The sequence below is a fragment of the Leishmania mexicana genome, chromosome 20, assembly GCF_000234665.1.
Source record: "Leishmania mexicana MHOM/GT/2001/U1103 complete genome, chromosome 20".
Taxonomy (NCBI): Eukaryota; Euglenozoa; class Kinetoplastea; order Trypanosomatida; family Trypanosomatidae; genus Leishmania; species Leishmania mexicana.
The window spans coordinates 3,117,688-3,134,120 of NC_018324.1; the positions used below are offsets into that span (position 1 = coordinate 3,117,688).

Sequence of the window (16,433 nt, forward strand, 5' to 3'; positions counted from 1 at the left end):
AGTGATTTCAATACGCACCTGATTCTCCATCCCTCTTCTCCTGCCTCTTCGCCTCTTTGGCACTCACACACAAACACACACACATATGCACGCATGCGAAAGGAGTTCTGTGTGTGTCTGTTCCAGTGCACCTGCGTTAAAATCACCGTCGACAGGCATATCCGAGCACACATCTCTCTACAGTCCACCACCACAACAATTTCTCGCCATGCAAGTGTTATCGATTGAACTGCCTGTCTTGAAGGCAGGCGAGAAGGCACTTGAGTGGTCTCAGGCACACCCAGGCGCCACCGACGATGCCGTCGCGGCCGATGCACCGCCGCAGCTGAACCGCTGGATCGAGGCGTATCGCATCATTCCTCTAGGAGAAGCGTTCTGTCGCACTGTCGCCCTCACGACGCAGCTGCGGCACGAGGATGCACGTATGCAGCAAGCGCATGCCGACCCTAATGTGGCGCAGCAGTGGGCCGCGGAGGAGGCTGATGGCATTGCCGCTGGCACAGACGGCGAGGATACAAACGATGCAGGCGACGACGGCGTCGGAGACGGTGCCCGTTACCAGTCCTTCTCCCGAAAGAAGAAATTTGTGAAGCTGACGGACAGCGACATGCTGATTGACTGGTACGAGGTGCTGAAGCTGGAGCAAGAGGAAGGGGCGACTGACGACCAAATCAGAGCGGCCTACCGGCGCTGCTGTCTCGAGACGCACCCCGACAAGCAGCAGAACCACTCCGACGAGCTCTTTAAGAAGGTGCAACGTGCCTTCGATATCCTTGGCGATCCAGACACGCGCCAGGCCTACGACTCTTCGCGCCCATTCAACGACGCCATCCCTGGCGAGCAGGTGGAGGAGGGCAACTTCTTCAGCACCTTCGGCCCCGTCTTTGAACGCAACAAGAAGTGGAGCAGCGTCCCCGGCATGCCGTCCCTCGGCACGGATAAGACGCCGTACGCCGAGGTCCTCCGCTTCTACGACCGCTGGACGGGTTTTCAGAGCTGGCGCGACTTCTCACACCTGGCGGATCTGGTGGAGATCGACGACACCATGTGCCGCGAGGAGAAGCGCTACTATCAGCGCGAGAACGCCCGCCAGCTGAGCCACCACCACAAGGAGGAGCAGAAGCGCATTCGACTTCTGGTCGACCGGGCTCGTAAGAACGACCCGCGCCTGCGCCGCCGCCGAGAAGAGGAGGAAGAGAAGCGCCTCAAAGTGTTGAGGGAGCGGGAGGCATTCCGGCTGCAGCTCGCCGCCGAGGAGGAGCGTCGCCGCGCTGAAGAGGCCCGAAAGCAGAAGGAAAGGGAAGAGGCCAAGGTGGGTGCGCAGCAGCAAGAGAAGCAGGCGATGCGCGAGGCGCAGATGGCGGTGCTGGGCTTCTTTGAACAGCACGGGCTCCTGGATGAAACCCCGACAAACAAGCTCCTCGCAGACCGTGTGCGCCGTCCGAACGTGCAGTGGATCTTCTCCAAGACCACGAACGCGACCGAGGCGCAGAAGCTGCGCGATGTCCTACTGGCCTGCCCCACGGATCCCCGGCCACGCACGAACGACCCGCAGAGCAAAGATGTGGAAGGCTCCGAGGAGGTGGAGGCCGTCATGCGCTTCAACGCGCTCGTTCAAAAGATGGAACAACACTGCGGCGTGAACCGCTACGGCGAGGCCGTGAAGAAGGTTCAGGACGGCGATGCGGCCACGGCTGCAGCGAAGAAAGAAGTCGCGGCGGCAGCAGCAAAGACACCTGTCGACGCAGGACAGGAGTGGACGGACGAAGACCTAAGCCGGCTGCAGAAGGCGACGGCCAAGTACCCGCCTGGCTCCGTCGATCGCTGGATCAAGATCTGTGACGTGCTCCGTCACCGCTTTACGGAGGAGCAGGCCATGGCCAAGGTGAGCGAACTAACTGCTGCGCTGCACAACGCAGGGTCTGGCAACCCCACTTCTGCCGCCCCCGCCTCCCCTTCGCACGCCTCGGCCACCAGCCCAGCTGCCTCGTCCGTGGAGAACTGGTCTCTGACGCAGCAGAAGCAGCTGGAGAAGGGTCTGCGTGACCTGAAGGACTATAAGGAGAAGGACAAGTTCCAGAAAATCGCGAAGATGGTAGAGGACAAGACAGCCAAAGAGTGCTTTGAGCGCTTCAAGTTCCTCTGCTCTGTGAACAAGAAGAAATAATGTGCTGCATGTCGTGCCCCTATGCGCGTGCAAGGGCAGCGGCGGACTGTTGACAAGTGTCACGTGTAACGCTCCCTGAGATAAGGGCATGGTAAAACTGGGGTGATTCAAGCACATGTACGTGCACTCGACATGCTGGTCCACCTGAATCTCTGTTTTTGTTTTGTTTTTCGTTCCCCCGTATCTGGTATTGCGTCTAATGGCACAAGCAAGCAACATATCTCTGGCGGACCAACGGTCTCTGCCTGTCTGTCTGTTGGTATGTGCAAGTGGGTAGTCGAGAAGGACAATGCTTGTGTATTCTCTTCGCCCCCATCAGCTGCGAGCCACCTCCCCCCCCCCTTTCAGAGCTTGTCTTTTCGCTGTTCCTGTGATACAGGAGAGTGATAGGACCCCACTTGTCTCAGCGACTTTGTGGTCGACAACGTCTTCGCATGCTTTCATTCCTCTGAGCTGCGAGGGGGAGAGGTTGAGAGCCACGTGTGTGATCATGTCGGCAACTCGTCGCACCGCGCCAGTGCTCCCGTGTACGCGTTTTATTCAAACGTGTGTTAGTGCGCGTGTGTGTCGCATGTTCTGCGCTATCATTTCCATATTTGTTTTACCTCTTTGTCCCCCCCCCTCCACTCTACAAACACACACCGCCTTCCCTCCCCTCTGTCCTCTTGAACCCACCCCACTCAACCGCCTCTATATGCGGTATGCTCTGTACGTCCATGTGTCACCCTGCCTAGTCACAGTCCAGGAAACACGATAGGTGCCCACGACTTATACGCACACACACACAAGCACGTACGCAAGGTGTCGCCCTCACCAGAACAGTGAACCTTCTTGTTGTTCCACTGCCGTCAGACGTGCACCCGCACGCTCTGGTCGCCTTGTCTTTTCTCGCGCCCTTTTTTTTTGTGGCCCATTGCGGGAAGCTGGAATCATGCAGACTCCGCATACTCCGACGATCAACTTCGGCCCCACGGGCGGCAGCGGCAGCCCAAGTGGCGGCACCGCCTTTTTTGGCCGAAGCGACCCGAACGCAATGATGTTGCAGATGGGGCTTAGTTACGGGCAGAACATTCTCCAAAAACACGTCCAGCAGGGCGAGGCTGGACTAGCTTACTACATGCCTTTCATCCGCGCTATTCGCAACTACTTTGCTGTGGACAACACGTACGTAAAGCGAAAGCTGATCATGCTCACAATACCCTTCCTCACCAAGTATGTCCGCAAGTCGCCGGCCGGCGGGGAGAGCGATTTCGGCAGCAGCGGCGGTGGTGCCGGGGAGGCGACCGGAGACCAAGTCTTTGGCGGCACGACCGGTTCCCCAGCCTCAATGTACCCAGCTGTCTCGCCTTCTACGCTCGTGGGTCACGACGGCGGCAGCAGCACCTTTGCCGCTCCCTCGCTGCCCCTGAACGACGTCTTCGCATCAGACCTGTACATCCCTCTGATGAGTGTGATCACCTACGTTGTACTCGCCGCTTACATTCTTGGCGCCAACTCCCCGACAACCTCCGTCACAGCCGCGTCGCTCATCTCCACCGCGTGGGTGATCGGCATTTGGTTTTTCCTCGAGGTTGTTGTGCTAAAGGGTGCCGCGTATGCGCTCCTTGTCATGCCGAACCCGCCGCTGCTGGAGCTGCTCGCACTGTGCGGGTACAAGTACGTTCTTCTCTGCCTGGGTGTTCTCGCGTCGCAGTGTCTCCCACCGAGTCGCCTCTACAGCGGTCTTTTCATGCTGTATGCGGTACTGGCGCATAGCTTCTTCACCGTGCGAGTTTTAGGGCTGCAGTACATGCGTAGCGACGGTCGCGTGTCACCACGGTCTCGCGTGTACACCTATATGGCCGCTCTGGCGCAGGTGCCAGGCTGTGTCTGGTTGTTCGTGCGGCTGCTCTAAGCAGCAAAGGCGGCGTTCCTTTGATGCTCCTGTGCGCATTAAGGGGGAAAGGCGGTGCATGAGGGGTCGGGAGAGCGTATAGGTTTTTTCTTCTCCCTGGTGAAAGTGCCTACATGCCCTGCTCGCCACCAATACAACACCCTGCGCCCCCTCCCCTGGGCTATTTTTTTTTTGCGCTTCTCCTTTTGTCGGTGATTCATGACCTGACGTGCTTGCTAGCGAGCTGCGCTTGCCACTCGCTCGCCTACACTTCAAGTTCGCTGCATCCCTTTTTTTCTGTGCGCGCTCCGGGGGGGGGGGTATCTGTACATGCAGCTATTCACCAAAGTACGTAACGTCTCTCCGCCCTCTTCTCCCCTCCGGTGCTTCACACTCAACGCTGGCGCAGACGTCGCCGCCGCAAGGCTCAGGGGGGAGGGAGTAGAAGAGACAGAGAGAGAATTGACCCGGGTGTTCGGCTTCTCTGTTCTCCCAGCACTTATGCAGTCCTCACGGCGGCGTCAGCTGTGAGTCGTCTTTCCCCCTCCGAGGCCCTCCCATGTACCTCTTGAATCCATCGCGCTCACGCATCTGGCCCCCTCCCTCTCCCTAATCATGGTCGCTACCAACCTTCTTATCATCCTCGCCTCACACACCTCCATTTCGAAACCCACATGCGCATACACGCACCGACGCTCGTATTAGCGTGCGCTCGTGTCCCGTTCAGCCCGGCATCGCCTCGCGCACTCACATCTGTGCACGACTTCCGTGTCTCGGGCCCCGTGTGTGTTTCGGTCTTGTCTCTCCCCTTCCCAGCTCCTCTCTATCAACCCTTCACACCATGTCGTGGAACCTCAAAGGACGGGCGGCGGTTGCAGCCCTCGACCCGCCCACCCGCTATCGCGTCCTGCACTCGCACACCATGACGCGGTGCGCCAACAAGCCGCTACTCTGGGTCCTGGAGGAACTGATCACCCTCCGCTACCTCGGCGGCCTAGCCGGTCCTCTTCACACGGCGAACTACTTCATCTCCCTTGTCGTCCGCCTCCTGCAAATTTGCCCTTCGGTCGCCATCGTGCGCGTCATGCTGGAGCAGGATGTGCACAAGTATCTGCGAGCCGCGGCGCTTCTGATCATCCGTCTTATCGGGAACGTGGAGCTGCAGCGGGAGGCAATGCGTGTGGGGTGGTCAGACTACCGAAAGCTGTGCCTCTACGGATCTGACCCCGCACAGGAGTTGGCAGAGTCGACGTCAGCCACCGCTGCCGGAGCGGAGGGAATGACGGCGGGCACGTCGAGGACGCTCGCCTCCTCTATGCTGCCGCTGGACCACTACAAGAGGTCACGCGCGGAGATGGAGATGCACAGCGGTAATAGCAATCTTGCTAGTGACGCACAAAGCGGTGAGTCTGACAGAGCCGACGCACAGGCGCCAGAGCCACCACAGTACTGGCTGATCCGCATGGATGAGTTCACCGACTATCTCTTTGGTGTAGCCTCTGCCTCCACAGCGTCACAGGGCAAGGAGCTGCATGAGCTCTTGAAGGCACCTACCTCATCACCGCCCAGCCCATCTTCGGCAGGCGCATCCTCTCGCACACTGCCGGGGCACACGTTTATGGGACTTCATTTTCCTCCTGTAATTGTGTAATGCGTGGCAGACGCGCCTCATGAGCACCTCTGTTCACACACGTCGGGAAGCAGGTGACGCCAAACATGAAAAAAAAAGACAACTTGTGAGCCTGATGTGGCCTTGGTGGCAGACCGCATCCGTTTAGGATTCCATCGTGTCTGCCTTCCACCTCTCGCCGTGTTTCTCGTACGGAATAGTGCGTCGGCTCCGATGAACATCGGCCAACGCTGAGTAGCATGTGCTCGAAGGGACAAGGGTTTGCGCTCTCCATACACACACACATATCCGCGTAGGCTTTTCTCTGTTGTCTTCACGCAGCCTCTCTCTCTCCCACCCTCCCGTCCTAACCTCTAGCAAGTATTCCTCTGCGTGTTTCTGTCTCCCTGTGTGGGTGGGTGTCTCCTTTACTGTCAATTGCAATCTCCTGGCTTGGCTCTTCACCCCACCAAGCCACCCACCCGCTCTCCCCCCTCGGCCTCGCATGCATCTGTGCCCTGTCGCTGCAACGCGGCTTCTTTTTTACTTCCCCACTCCTCCTCCATCTCTCCTCCTTTGTTTTTTTTTGTATAATCAAAGCGAAGAGAGTTTCGCTGTTTTGTTTTTCGTAGGTGTCCACTGGCGTTCGTGTCCGTGCGTATCACAATGCAGCCCCTCGACATTGAGCAGCAGCTCCGTCTGCGGGAGGCGATGAAGACTCAGCGTCAGGCAGCGGAAGCAACCCCATCGCTCTCGTACATCCACGAGGAGTACTACGCGGCGGCTGGCGATGCTATCACCCTCTTTGGCGGCATCTGCGCTGTCACCGGGCTGTTGTTTCTCGCGTCAGCGCTGCTGACCAAGACAAGGCTAGCGAACACGGTGCGCCTAAGCTTTCAGCGCAGTGGTGTGAGTCTCATTCCGCAGTGTGCAAGCCCCCCACTCTTCTCCGTCTGCATGGCGGTGTGGATGGGACTCTTGGGGGTGCAGTCCGTGTGCGATGTGCTGCGGGAGGTCGCGCACCAGCACTACCGCGCCGTCAAGGAGAAAAACGTATCGGCGCTGGCGGATCTTTCCCTCCTTCACCGCATCCATGTGGGTACAGTGAACCCTCGTCCTCTCTGGGGTTTGTCAACGGAGATCACCACACAGTACCCACTACTCATGCAGTGGATCATGGCACCGACGGCGCTGCTGTTCGCGGTGCAATACGCGGGTATGATTTGCATCTGGTGCTACATGCTCTTCTGTGGTAAGCCGCTCGATGCTGGCTTGATGGGTGCTCTGCTTACCTTCTTTCCAAGCTTCTACGATGCACTGCTGCTGAACGGCAACGAGCCAGATCGCTGGCCGGTGTGGGTCACTCTTGTGAACTTTATGATCAGCCTGATGTGCGTCTGGAGCTTCGGTGCACCTCTGGTGCGGCGCGAGTACCGCGAGGTGATGAGGGAGCTGCAAGGGCACACAGCAAAGGCGCTTTTCAAGGACCGACCGGAGATGAGCAGGATGCAAGCTCGCGGTGGTGCTCGAGGTGGCAGCGCATGTAAGAAATCGAAGTAAAAGTAACCCGCTCACAGACAGCGCACGACCCTATCCCTCGCCTCCTCCTTTGCTATGCGCCACACACACACAGATACACACACTTTCTTCTAGTTTTTGCACGCGGTTTATCATGGAACGAAGCTACCCACGTCTGCAGCTCCTTTGCGGGACGAACCTCCCCTCTCTTGACGTGTGAGACTGCGTTTTCTACTTGTCGTGCGTTCAGTCGCTTATCAAACGCGCGTGTCCTTCTTCCCACCCACTCTCTGACCCCCTCCTCAATTCGAATTGCACACGTGCGATGGCTTTATCCCGGCAACACAGCAGGGGCTCAGCCAGTCACTGGCTCACCCGCAGCACTGTGCTGACAGCGTCGGATGCCTTGCGGCCTCTGGCTCAACCACGTCCTGTCCGCGTCACACGACAATCCTTTTCTTTCCTCATCTCCCTCCTCATCTCCATTCGCTCCAGACGTCTGGCCCCGCGTTCTGAGCAAAGTATTCACAGCACCCTCACACTCACACTACTTTTTCTCGAAATTCACCGAGTCATCATCCCCTCGTACGCCAGGGTCTTTTATCGCCGCCTCCTTTTATTCCGTGGTGGTCATCTCTCCCTCCTCCCTGCCTTCTTCGAAGACCTCGTTGTCCGTACTCGTGCGCGCATTACCGACCGTCTCTCGTGGCGTGCCAAGCAAGCGAAGAAAACGGGAACAGACTCGGAAGTAAACATATGAGAACACTTTAATGTAGACGGGAAGAAGCAGAAGCAGAGGCAGCACTTGGCAATTCCATACGGATACCTCCACGCACTCAAAAGGGTACTCGGACATCCTCGTACACTTGGCGGCATCTCCTCCCCCTACCCCGCTAGCTCGCGCCTCATGTCCGCCATCATCCTCACACTCGCTGCTCTTGCGACGGCGCCGCCCTCTCGCACCCCTGCAACGCATCTGCACAGCCTCAGCCAAGCCACTCAACCACGGCAGCATCAGCTCCTTTTTCAGCCGCGCGAGGAGGGGGTGGCATACAGTGAAGACAACAACGGCACCGTGCACTACCGTTTCTACTTTCCCCATGCCAGCTCTGTTGTTGTCGCTCTTGTGAAGGTTTGCCTGGTGAACCGCGATGGTGGCACTGTCCCTGTCGCCTCCATCGGGGTCGCCGTACCCATGACAAAGCACCAAGACGGAATGTGGGTCGGAACCATGTCCGCTCCTGTTGGGCTGCAGTGTGTCGTCCTCATGGTGGATGGCAACCCTGTGCTGACACCCTACCTCAGCATCGGGTGCCTGCATGGGCTCCAGCGGGCAAACTACATCGACGTCCCGCCACCGAACCCAAATCAATGTGTCTATGCCGTGCGGCCCTCTGTCGAGCACGGGATAGTGGCCCACAACTACTTGAAGTCCTACACAATGGACACAATCGAGGAGGTTCTTATCTACCTGCCGCCCTCGTATCACAAGGCGAGCAGCGCAACACGTCACTACCCCGTGCTGTACCTCTTGCACGACGACCGCGAGTACCCAGTGAACTGCGTACAGCAGGGTAAGGTGAACGTCATCGCCGACAACCTCATCGCCGACGGCAAGATGACGGAGATGATCATTGTAATGAAGAGTAGTGCGAGCCCAGGCGCCAATGGCGAGTTCCCTCCATGTGATCCGGCCCAGCTGTGCGAGGACCTGACGGAGGACATCATTCCGTATGTCGACAACCACTACCGCACCGAGGCAGATCGCGACAACCGCGCCATCGCCGGTCTCTACATGGGCTCCATACAGGTCAGCAGACTCTGCATGACACACCACGATCTCTTCGCCTACGCCGGCATGTTCTCTGGCTTCCTGAGCAGCAACTGGAACGGCTTCGGTACGGACAGCGACCACATTGAAGCCCTCCGCCACGATCCCTCAGTCTTTCAGGCCGCTATGAAAGTGCTCTTCCGTTGCATTGGTGACGACACCACGCACCGCGCCGCGTTTGAGGCGGACGACGCTCTGCTGGCTGAGCTCGGCGTGGCGTGCGAGCGGCGCATCTACGTGGGCTCGCATAGCTGGGAGGTATGGCGCCAGGCCGCAGCCGATTTCCTCCCAATGCTATTCAAGGGCCCAAACTTTCTTCCTCGTCACTGATGCAGCCGCAATGACGTCGTCTAGTCGGCCCCGTTGGTTTTACGCTATCTGAGGTGATTGGCACCCTGGTGGACACGAATGCCCGACTGACGAGGAGGGTGAGTTCACGTTTCTTTTTTTCTTTTCCATGTGAGTGCAATATCCTGACGCAGTGCTCTCGGTCTCCACGAATCTTTACCGCGGAGCAAGCACACCCAGATATTACCGGGCCACACACAAGTTGTTGGTCTCTCTTGCTTGGCGGTGAAACGGGTGGAGAACCGGGTATTGACTGTAATTGCCTATTAAGTTCTTTTTACGTGTTTCCATTCTTCACCTTCCATCTACACCACCCTCTGTAGGGTTATATGCTCTCTTTCTTATTCTCCCGTGTGTGTGGGGAGGGGGGACTACACGCTTCGCCGTAGAAACTCCTTACCTTTGGACTGTCGTGAAGGTGCACCCCACCTTGTGTCCCTTGGATGTCTGACGCCGTCTTAAGGTGCAGAGATGTGCACCGACCCACACTCATTTTCTGCTTGCCTTTGATACCCACATCTATATATATATATATACACCTCTCTCTGAGCTACCTCCGTATCAAAATTTGTCCTTTTTTTCTTTCCATTTTTTCGTCTGTCCAAGGGACCCACTGGCGCAACAACCTCAGCAGCAGCGCGAGCTGCAAGAACGATCCCCGTTGTGGTTCTGTGCTACTCTTTTCTTTCCTGGTCCTCCGCCCACACATACACTTTCCCATTCCCCCACTTCTCTTACCCCTTCAGTCCCATTCTCTGCCGAGTGCGTGCACGTAAATGTCCGCACTGTTTGCTTTCTCTTCTTCTTTTCCAGTGTAAGCAGAGAACACGAAAATAAGGTACTCCGTAACCCCTTCCCTTGCCGACCTCTCCCGATCCTTCCTCTGATGCATTGCGAAGCGCATTCGAGGATGACTATTCATATTCGCCGGTTTGTTTCTTCCTGTCTTGCTGACTGTTGTTTTCTGGGGGGAGTAACGGTGTATGTGTCACAAGAAAAGGAACTGCGGCGAAGACTCCTACGACTACCCCAATGTCGCTCTCCTTTTGTTCTTTCACGCACACCCACAGACATCCCCCATCCCTTTCGCTCTCTCCTTCATGGCACCGCCAAAATTTCGATCATTTTCAATTGCCAGTTGAGACCTTTTTGTGTGTGTGTGTGTTCCTCCTCTCGGGGGAGGGGGGCGCATGCACCACACCATGCAGGCTCTCTTCTGTGTTGCTTAATTGCTTATGCTCTTCCTTCTTTGGTTGTATGTGTGGTTGCCTTTCTCCCTCCCCCCTTCCCTTTCCATGAGGTCAGCTTAGTAAAAACGAGGGGGTGGAGGGCTTGACCACGAGCGAGCATGGACACAAACGTCACGTTACGTTTTTGCCCCTTTGTGCAATAACACACACGCATCCGTATACCTCTCCGGTGCCAAGATCCACTTCCCATATTTCTCTTCTTCTGTTGAGTTTATACACCTCGCATGCGATCTTTTCCTTCTTGTTCTCTTGTGCCTGCACCTCTGCTCGTTTGTGCATGTGCATGTGTGTGTGTGTGGTCTTTTATTTTGTGCTACTAGCTTCCTCTTCCTTTGAGGGAGTACGAAAAATTCACCGGGATGGACTCGTCTTCGTCTGGATGTTTCTTGCCCTTTGCCCCTCTTCACGTCGTCGTTGCTCTCACTTTTCTTTTTATACGTATATGTGTGCGTGTGCATCTCTGTGTGTGGGTCCGCTTGCTTTGTGCTCACTCGCCTCTGCTCTAATCTTGTGTTGTGCCAAAATCTGAGTGAAAACAGAGAAGCCATCGCTTCGCGCGTGGTGTGCTTTATCCTTTGTTTCCTCGCTTCTGCGGGTCTACGCAGTCGAAGTGTTTTCTGCGCGTGTGTGTGTCCCCTAGCGATACTGTATCTTAATCGTGGGTGTGGCAAAAGAGAGAAAAAAGGGGGAGAGGAGAGGGGCTGTCCATCATGGAAAGAATGACGGTGGGGACGTTGGGTTTCTTTGTTGGTGTACTCTCGTCTCCATGCGATATGGGAAATGGCGATGCGGCGACACTCACAATGATGCGCGTAGATTTTGTTTGCCGCCTCCGATAGTCTGTGGGTCACAACTTCAATGTGAAGGGAGAATCGGTGTCCCTCCTCTCGCTTGTCTGTGCAGATCTGAGTGCAGTGGAGGCAATGCTGGGATGCGACATGTCGCTTACGTACATTCTCCTCCACACAATCACCGAAGTACTTGCACACAGACATCCACACAGGTTCGACTATAACCACACGGCGATGTCTCCCCGTCTCGTCCAAAAGCGCTATAGCGCACAGCCATTGTTATTTGTTGTTCGCCGTCTCTCTTCCCCGTAGTTTATTTCTCTGCTGGTGTGACGCCCCCTCCCCCCCTCCCCCCACCTCACACATCAAACTGCCACCGGGCCTTTAACGTAATATGATGATAGCGAGATAGGGGAAAGGCTTTTTTGTGTGTGTGTGTGTTCTTTCGACGTGAGTCCATGTCTGTGTCATACATCACGAGGTCCAGCCCCACTCAACACCGCGCTAGAACAATGCGCCGGCACAGCCGTCGGAGAGCACGACCCCTGCCTCAGGCCCTACCCACACAACTCTCGCTCCGCAGGCCTCCTCCCCGCCGCTTCCCGCATCATGCCGGTCGCTGGGTGGGGTGAACTCAAGCCACACTGACGCACCGCCCATTATATATGGATGGCACAGGCGTGTTCACTGCCGGGGATCGCTCTGACCCTCCCTACCCCGTAGCTGCTGGACCCTGAGATACGCCTCGCGGAGGTGTCCACTGTCAAACAGGGTGCGGAACAAGCTGCACAAACGAACCCAAATACAAAAAAAACGATGTGGAGGAATATGGGAATGTTCTTCGTGGCCAGGGCCCCGATCAGCTGCTTCTGCACACACGTATGACCCTTCATTCAGACGCGTAAGGGGCGATGCGCACCAGCGGCGGTACCCAGCACCTAGGCGCGTCCCTCTTTCTTCCTCTACACCGCTGCGAAGCAAGCTAGGCGTACCAGAACGAGTACCAAAACCCAATGGCGGGCAATGCATCATCGTCCCTTACCTTTTTTCCCCTTTGTTCCTTGCCTGTTTGTTCAGCCTTCCCTGGTGAACACAGGAATGGAAAAGGGTGGCAATGGTGGCCAAAGTGGGGACAATAACGGCCCTGCGACTGTGTAAACGCCAGGGGCGTCTGCACACACGCATATCACATGAATGCCCTCACATAAATGGCCAACCCAGGCGTGCGGTATCTTTTTTTCCCCTACTCTTCCCCTTCGGCGCCTCACCTATCGACCTGGGGTGCTGGCTTCATTCTTCGCGTGCGAGTGTACCCGCTCTCTCGACGACTCTGTTGCTCTTCGTGTTCTTCAGCGGTATGACACCTTTTTTTGCTTTTATTATTTGATGCACGTTTTCTCCTCTCTGCCTGGGTGGTGTGTGTGTGTCTCGGTGTGCCACCATGCTTGAGTACGTGCCCGCTCACCGTGATGGAACTGCTCTCTCCTCTTTCTTCGCTTCCTCAGGGGGGGGTGTACGTCAAAAACTTAAGGACAGCGCTAAAAAGGAAAAACTCATAACATGTGCAAGTGCGGGACGTGGGAGGGGCGGCAGTGGTGGCGACTGACGCGGAGCTTACCCTCCCCTCCACGCCCCAAACACCTACACAGACTCGGTCACGTGAACTTTTTCTCAGCACGTCGTCTCTCGTCGGTGGTGCAACAGCCCCATTTCTTATTCATGGAAGAGGGAGGCAGGAGTGGATGGCGCAGGATGGAGGGTCGTTGCTTCCGGCCCTCTTTCGCTACAGGGTCTCTTCTGCGGTTTCCTTTTCAGTCTTGGGGTCACGTGGAGAGAACAAGCCTCACTATGTGAGGACGAAAGAGAGCTGTGAACTTGTGTGTATGTGTGTGTACGAGGTACCTGCCATGCAAATACCTTTCTCCTGTGCTTGCAGTATCCTTGGTGTGCGCATTGTGGAAGGACAAGGATGCGAAGCTCCCTGCCGTGGAAGATGAGCGTGCGGGAGCTTCAGTCTACACCACTCGCCAACCAGCAAGCTTTTTTTTTACTGCAACAAGAGGTGCACGATGAGCTGCCCCACAGTGATGCCTCTTATCACCTTCCACTTGCCCTCTGCCCCCGTGTCCTTTTCCTATGCGGGGGAGGGTTCGTCCTCACGCATGTCTCCACTATCTCCTTTCCCGGCCAACGGGAAAGATCAACGATCACAACGGCGTCCCTCGGAATTCACAAGGTGTCTGGCATCTCTCCCAATGATAACGAAACGCACATTCACCATACGCACTACCGCCACCTCACCTGTCCGACAGTCTCTCTCCCACACCCCTACGTCTCGACACACAATGCAGAGTTAAACTCGCTTATCAGCATTACGCACACGCGCAGCATACACTCGCCCACTCCTCTTTCTACCGCGTTTTTTATTTTCCTCCACCACCATCGAAAACGTACTTTGTCTTCTCTTTGTACCAACCCCCTCATGACGTGTGGACACCGCTCAGTGTGTCGTATCCCACCGGGTCCACTACCGACACACTCGGTGGCGAAGCCGAGCAGCCCCTCTATCCCTGCCAACGCAGAACCACCTCTGGTGCTGACACGGCCAGGTCGTGGATGGCGTTGCGTTGGAGCGGCCTGCGACAGTGAGACGGTGAACACGTCTGCGCCATCCACATGATGGGCGGAGCGTCAGCGTGGCTCGAGCGTATATCATCCCACCCCCGGCCCTCACGCTGCCCACAGCGGTGTGGGGAGCCCTGAGCCACCCGGAGGGGAGGACGCACCAGGCGGGGACCGGCATGATGCGGGGAGCGGCTGTTAGGCGTGTCTACCCCTGCTTCTCACCACGCGATGCGGAGTCTGTGACGGGTCTGGCTGAGTGGTGTTCAGCGCATGCTCTATTGCAGAATGGACAAGTTGAAACGAGTCTTTTTACGGACCTCATCCGGTGACCGTGTGGTTCGACAAAGCGCATAGACCTCATTCGCTCGACCAGGTGCGAACCACGAAGAGCTAAGATGTCACTCACGACAGAGATGCGGCGTGCACCGTGCACTTCGCCCTGGCGTTTCCGGGAGCCGCATTGGCGCTCATTAGGGCACTGCAAATAAAGGTGCAGATGTGCGCGTCATCCCCCCATCGGCACGGCTACTGTCGTTCGGTCAACTACATCGATGCTCCGCCCCCGAATATGCAAAGCTGCTGCTTCCCCATGCGCTATCACACGAAAAGCGGGTCGGTGGCCCAAAGCTACTTCCACTCCTCCGAGACTGGCGCGGTGGAGAACCTTCCTATCTGACGACCTCCCTCGTACCACGTCAAACAGAGCGACACGACGCTACTCCGTGCCCTGCCTCCAGCACGGCCTCGGCGGAAACGAAAGCGAATAGGTTTATCAGGGCAAGGTGAACATCTCCGACGCCAAAATGACAGAAATGATCATCTTTATGGACAACGGTATGATGTACATCGACGACGACGTACTGGATCCGCCCGGCTACAAAAGGGGACTGGACCAGGACGTTATATCGCACATGGATGCTAGTTACCGCACCTTTCTCGACGGCGCCGACCACGCCACCCCTGGGCTCCCCACGAGATCGGCCCAGGCCACGAGCGTAGCCATGCCGCACCTAGAGTTGCTCTCGGCCGTTGGCGTCTTTTGGGTTTCACTTTGGCAAGCGGACCCCCAGGAGGTGTACGCCAACACGCTCGGGGAGAGCACACCGTCCCCTCGGGGGTTGTTTTTTTTCGTCATCGTCCGCGTGGGCCCCCGCGCTCTCCTATGGCGAGGTCGTGTTCCGCGGGGGCCCTTTACGGGCGAGCCCAGCGCGCCCCCGCGCCCCCCGGCGGCGCTTGGCCGGGGCCGCAGGAGGAATGGGCGCGGGGCGAGGCCCCCCGCCCCACCCTGCCAGGAAAACCAGGGGGCGGCGCGGCCCCAAAAAAAAAACGCGCGCCACCAACCCCGCCCAAAGCAAGCGGCCCCAAACAACCCCAGTGCAAAGACCCCACCACGGGAAAACCGAGACCCCAAACAACACGCCGGCAGGGCCCGGGGCCCGCTTTGACCTGGCACCCCCCCAAAAAAAAAACGCATAAAAAAAAAACAAGACGCCACCCCCCCTTGCCCCCCAGCGCACGAAAAAGGCGCCACGAAGCACCCGCCCCCTCACAAACACACACCGCGGGCAGCGCCTTTTCAACGCGCCTTTGCCACGAGACCAGCGGCCGACAGCGATCCAAAACAAAACCCTTCGCCTTAATCTACCAAATGCCCTTTTTTTGTGTGGAAAACGGCGATGCGAATCACCTCTGGCAAACGTCCTTTGGCGACGGCGCCTACCCAGGTCAGGAGGCACGGTGCAAAACAGATGAAGCCGCCAGACGGCAACAAAACACGACCGAGTAGTTTAACAACGGGCGCACTTAGCCGGCAAGGTTTGCAATTTGGACAAAAATGCGGCCAAACACCGGCCCCGGCACGGAAGCCTCTGGCCCCCACGAAAAAAAAACAGACGCGAGGCGCCCGTGGAAACGTTGTTTACCCCACCGATATCGTCCACAAGGAAAACCAAGGCACCAGAAAGTCTCCGCAAAAAGACTGGAGAGTGCCCTGGTGGCGCCGTGGGGGCGCGACAACTTTTCTCTTGGGCACGGGGAATTCCGCGAGGCCGCGGGCGCGGCACAAGCGCGCCCAATGCCCGCGACCCCCCCTGGAATCCAAAATCCCCATCACCCCGAAAGCGGAAAGCACAACCAAAGCCCCGCACAAAAAACGCCAAATTCGCAGACGATTGGGTTGCCGCCTTTCTCTTGAGCGCGTTTTTCGGGCTCCCCACGCCGCGAAATAAAACGTGCGGATAAATACCCGGGGGTTTCCGGCACCCACAGCCCCCCCCCCCCACGGCCCCCCTAAAGAACAGAGACCCCACCTGGCACTACGGAAGGTGGCCAAACCACCGGGACGCGGGGGAGTCGCCACCTGCCTTAAAACAGGGCCCGGGGATTACCAAGCCCGCTGCGTGTAAATTAATTTGGCTGCTT

At 57.2% G+C, this 16,433-nt stretch overlaps 5 protein-coding genes and 1 pseudogene across 5 annotated transcripts, besides 1 other annotated feature; all 6 read left to right on the plus strand.

The window, feature by feature from the left end:
* Positions 1–208: 208 nt before the first annotated feature.
* On the plus strand, positions 209–2,167 carry LMXM_20_1130 (DNAj-like protein; the record flags this gene model as incomplete). Its single annotated transcript, XM_003875126.1, has 1 exon — positions 209–2,167. The coding sequence occupies one exon, from the start codon at positions 209–211 to the stop codon at positions 2,165–2,167; it is 1,959 nt and encodes a 652-aa protein (XP_003875175.1).
* Positions 2,168–3,098: 931 nt separating this feature from the next.
* On the plus strand, positions 3,099–4,061 carry LMXM_20_1140 (conserved hypothetical protein; the record flags this gene model as incomplete). The annotated part of the gene is made up of 1 exon (XM_003875127.1): positions 3,099–4,061. One exon carries the CDS (start codon positions 3,099–3,101, stop codon positions 4,059–4,061), a length of 963 nt encoding a protein of 320 aa, XP_003875176.1.
* An 820-nt stretch (positions 4,062–4,881) lies between these two features.
* Positions 4,882–5,691, plus strand: LMXM_20_1150 (conserved hypothetical protein; the record flags this gene model as incomplete). Its single annotated transcript, XM_003875128.1, has 1 exon — positions 4,882–5,691. The coding sequence occupies one exon, from the start codon at positions 4,882–4,884 to the stop codon at positions 5,689–5,691; it is 810 nt and encodes a 269-aa protein (XP_003875177.1).
* Positions 5,692–6,315: 624 nt separating this feature from the next.
* On the plus strand, positions 6,316–7,209 carry LMXM_20_1160 (conserved hypothetical protein; the record flags this gene model as incomplete). Its single annotated transcript, XM_003875129.1, has 1 exon — positions 6,316–7,209. One exon carries the CDS (start codon positions 6,316–6,318, stop codon positions 7,207–7,209), a length of 894 nt encoding a protein of 297 aa, XP_003875178.1.
* An 865-nt stretch (positions 7,210–8,074) lies between these two features.
* Positions 8,075–9,328, plus strand: LMXM_20_1170 (endo-1,4-beta-xylanase z precursor-like protein; the record flags this gene model as incomplete). Its single annotated transcript, XM_003875130.1, has 1 exon — positions 8,075–9,328. One exon carries the CDS (start codon positions 8,075–8,077, stop codon positions 9,326–9,328), a length of 1,254 nt encoding a protein of 417 aa, XP_003875179.1.
* Positions 9,329–14,188: 4,860 nt separating this feature from the next.
* LMXM_20_1175 lies at positions 14,189–15,457 on the plus strand (annotated as a pseudogene).
* Positions 14,189–15,457: a sequence feature.
* Positions 15,458–16,433: the final 976 nt, after the last annotated feature.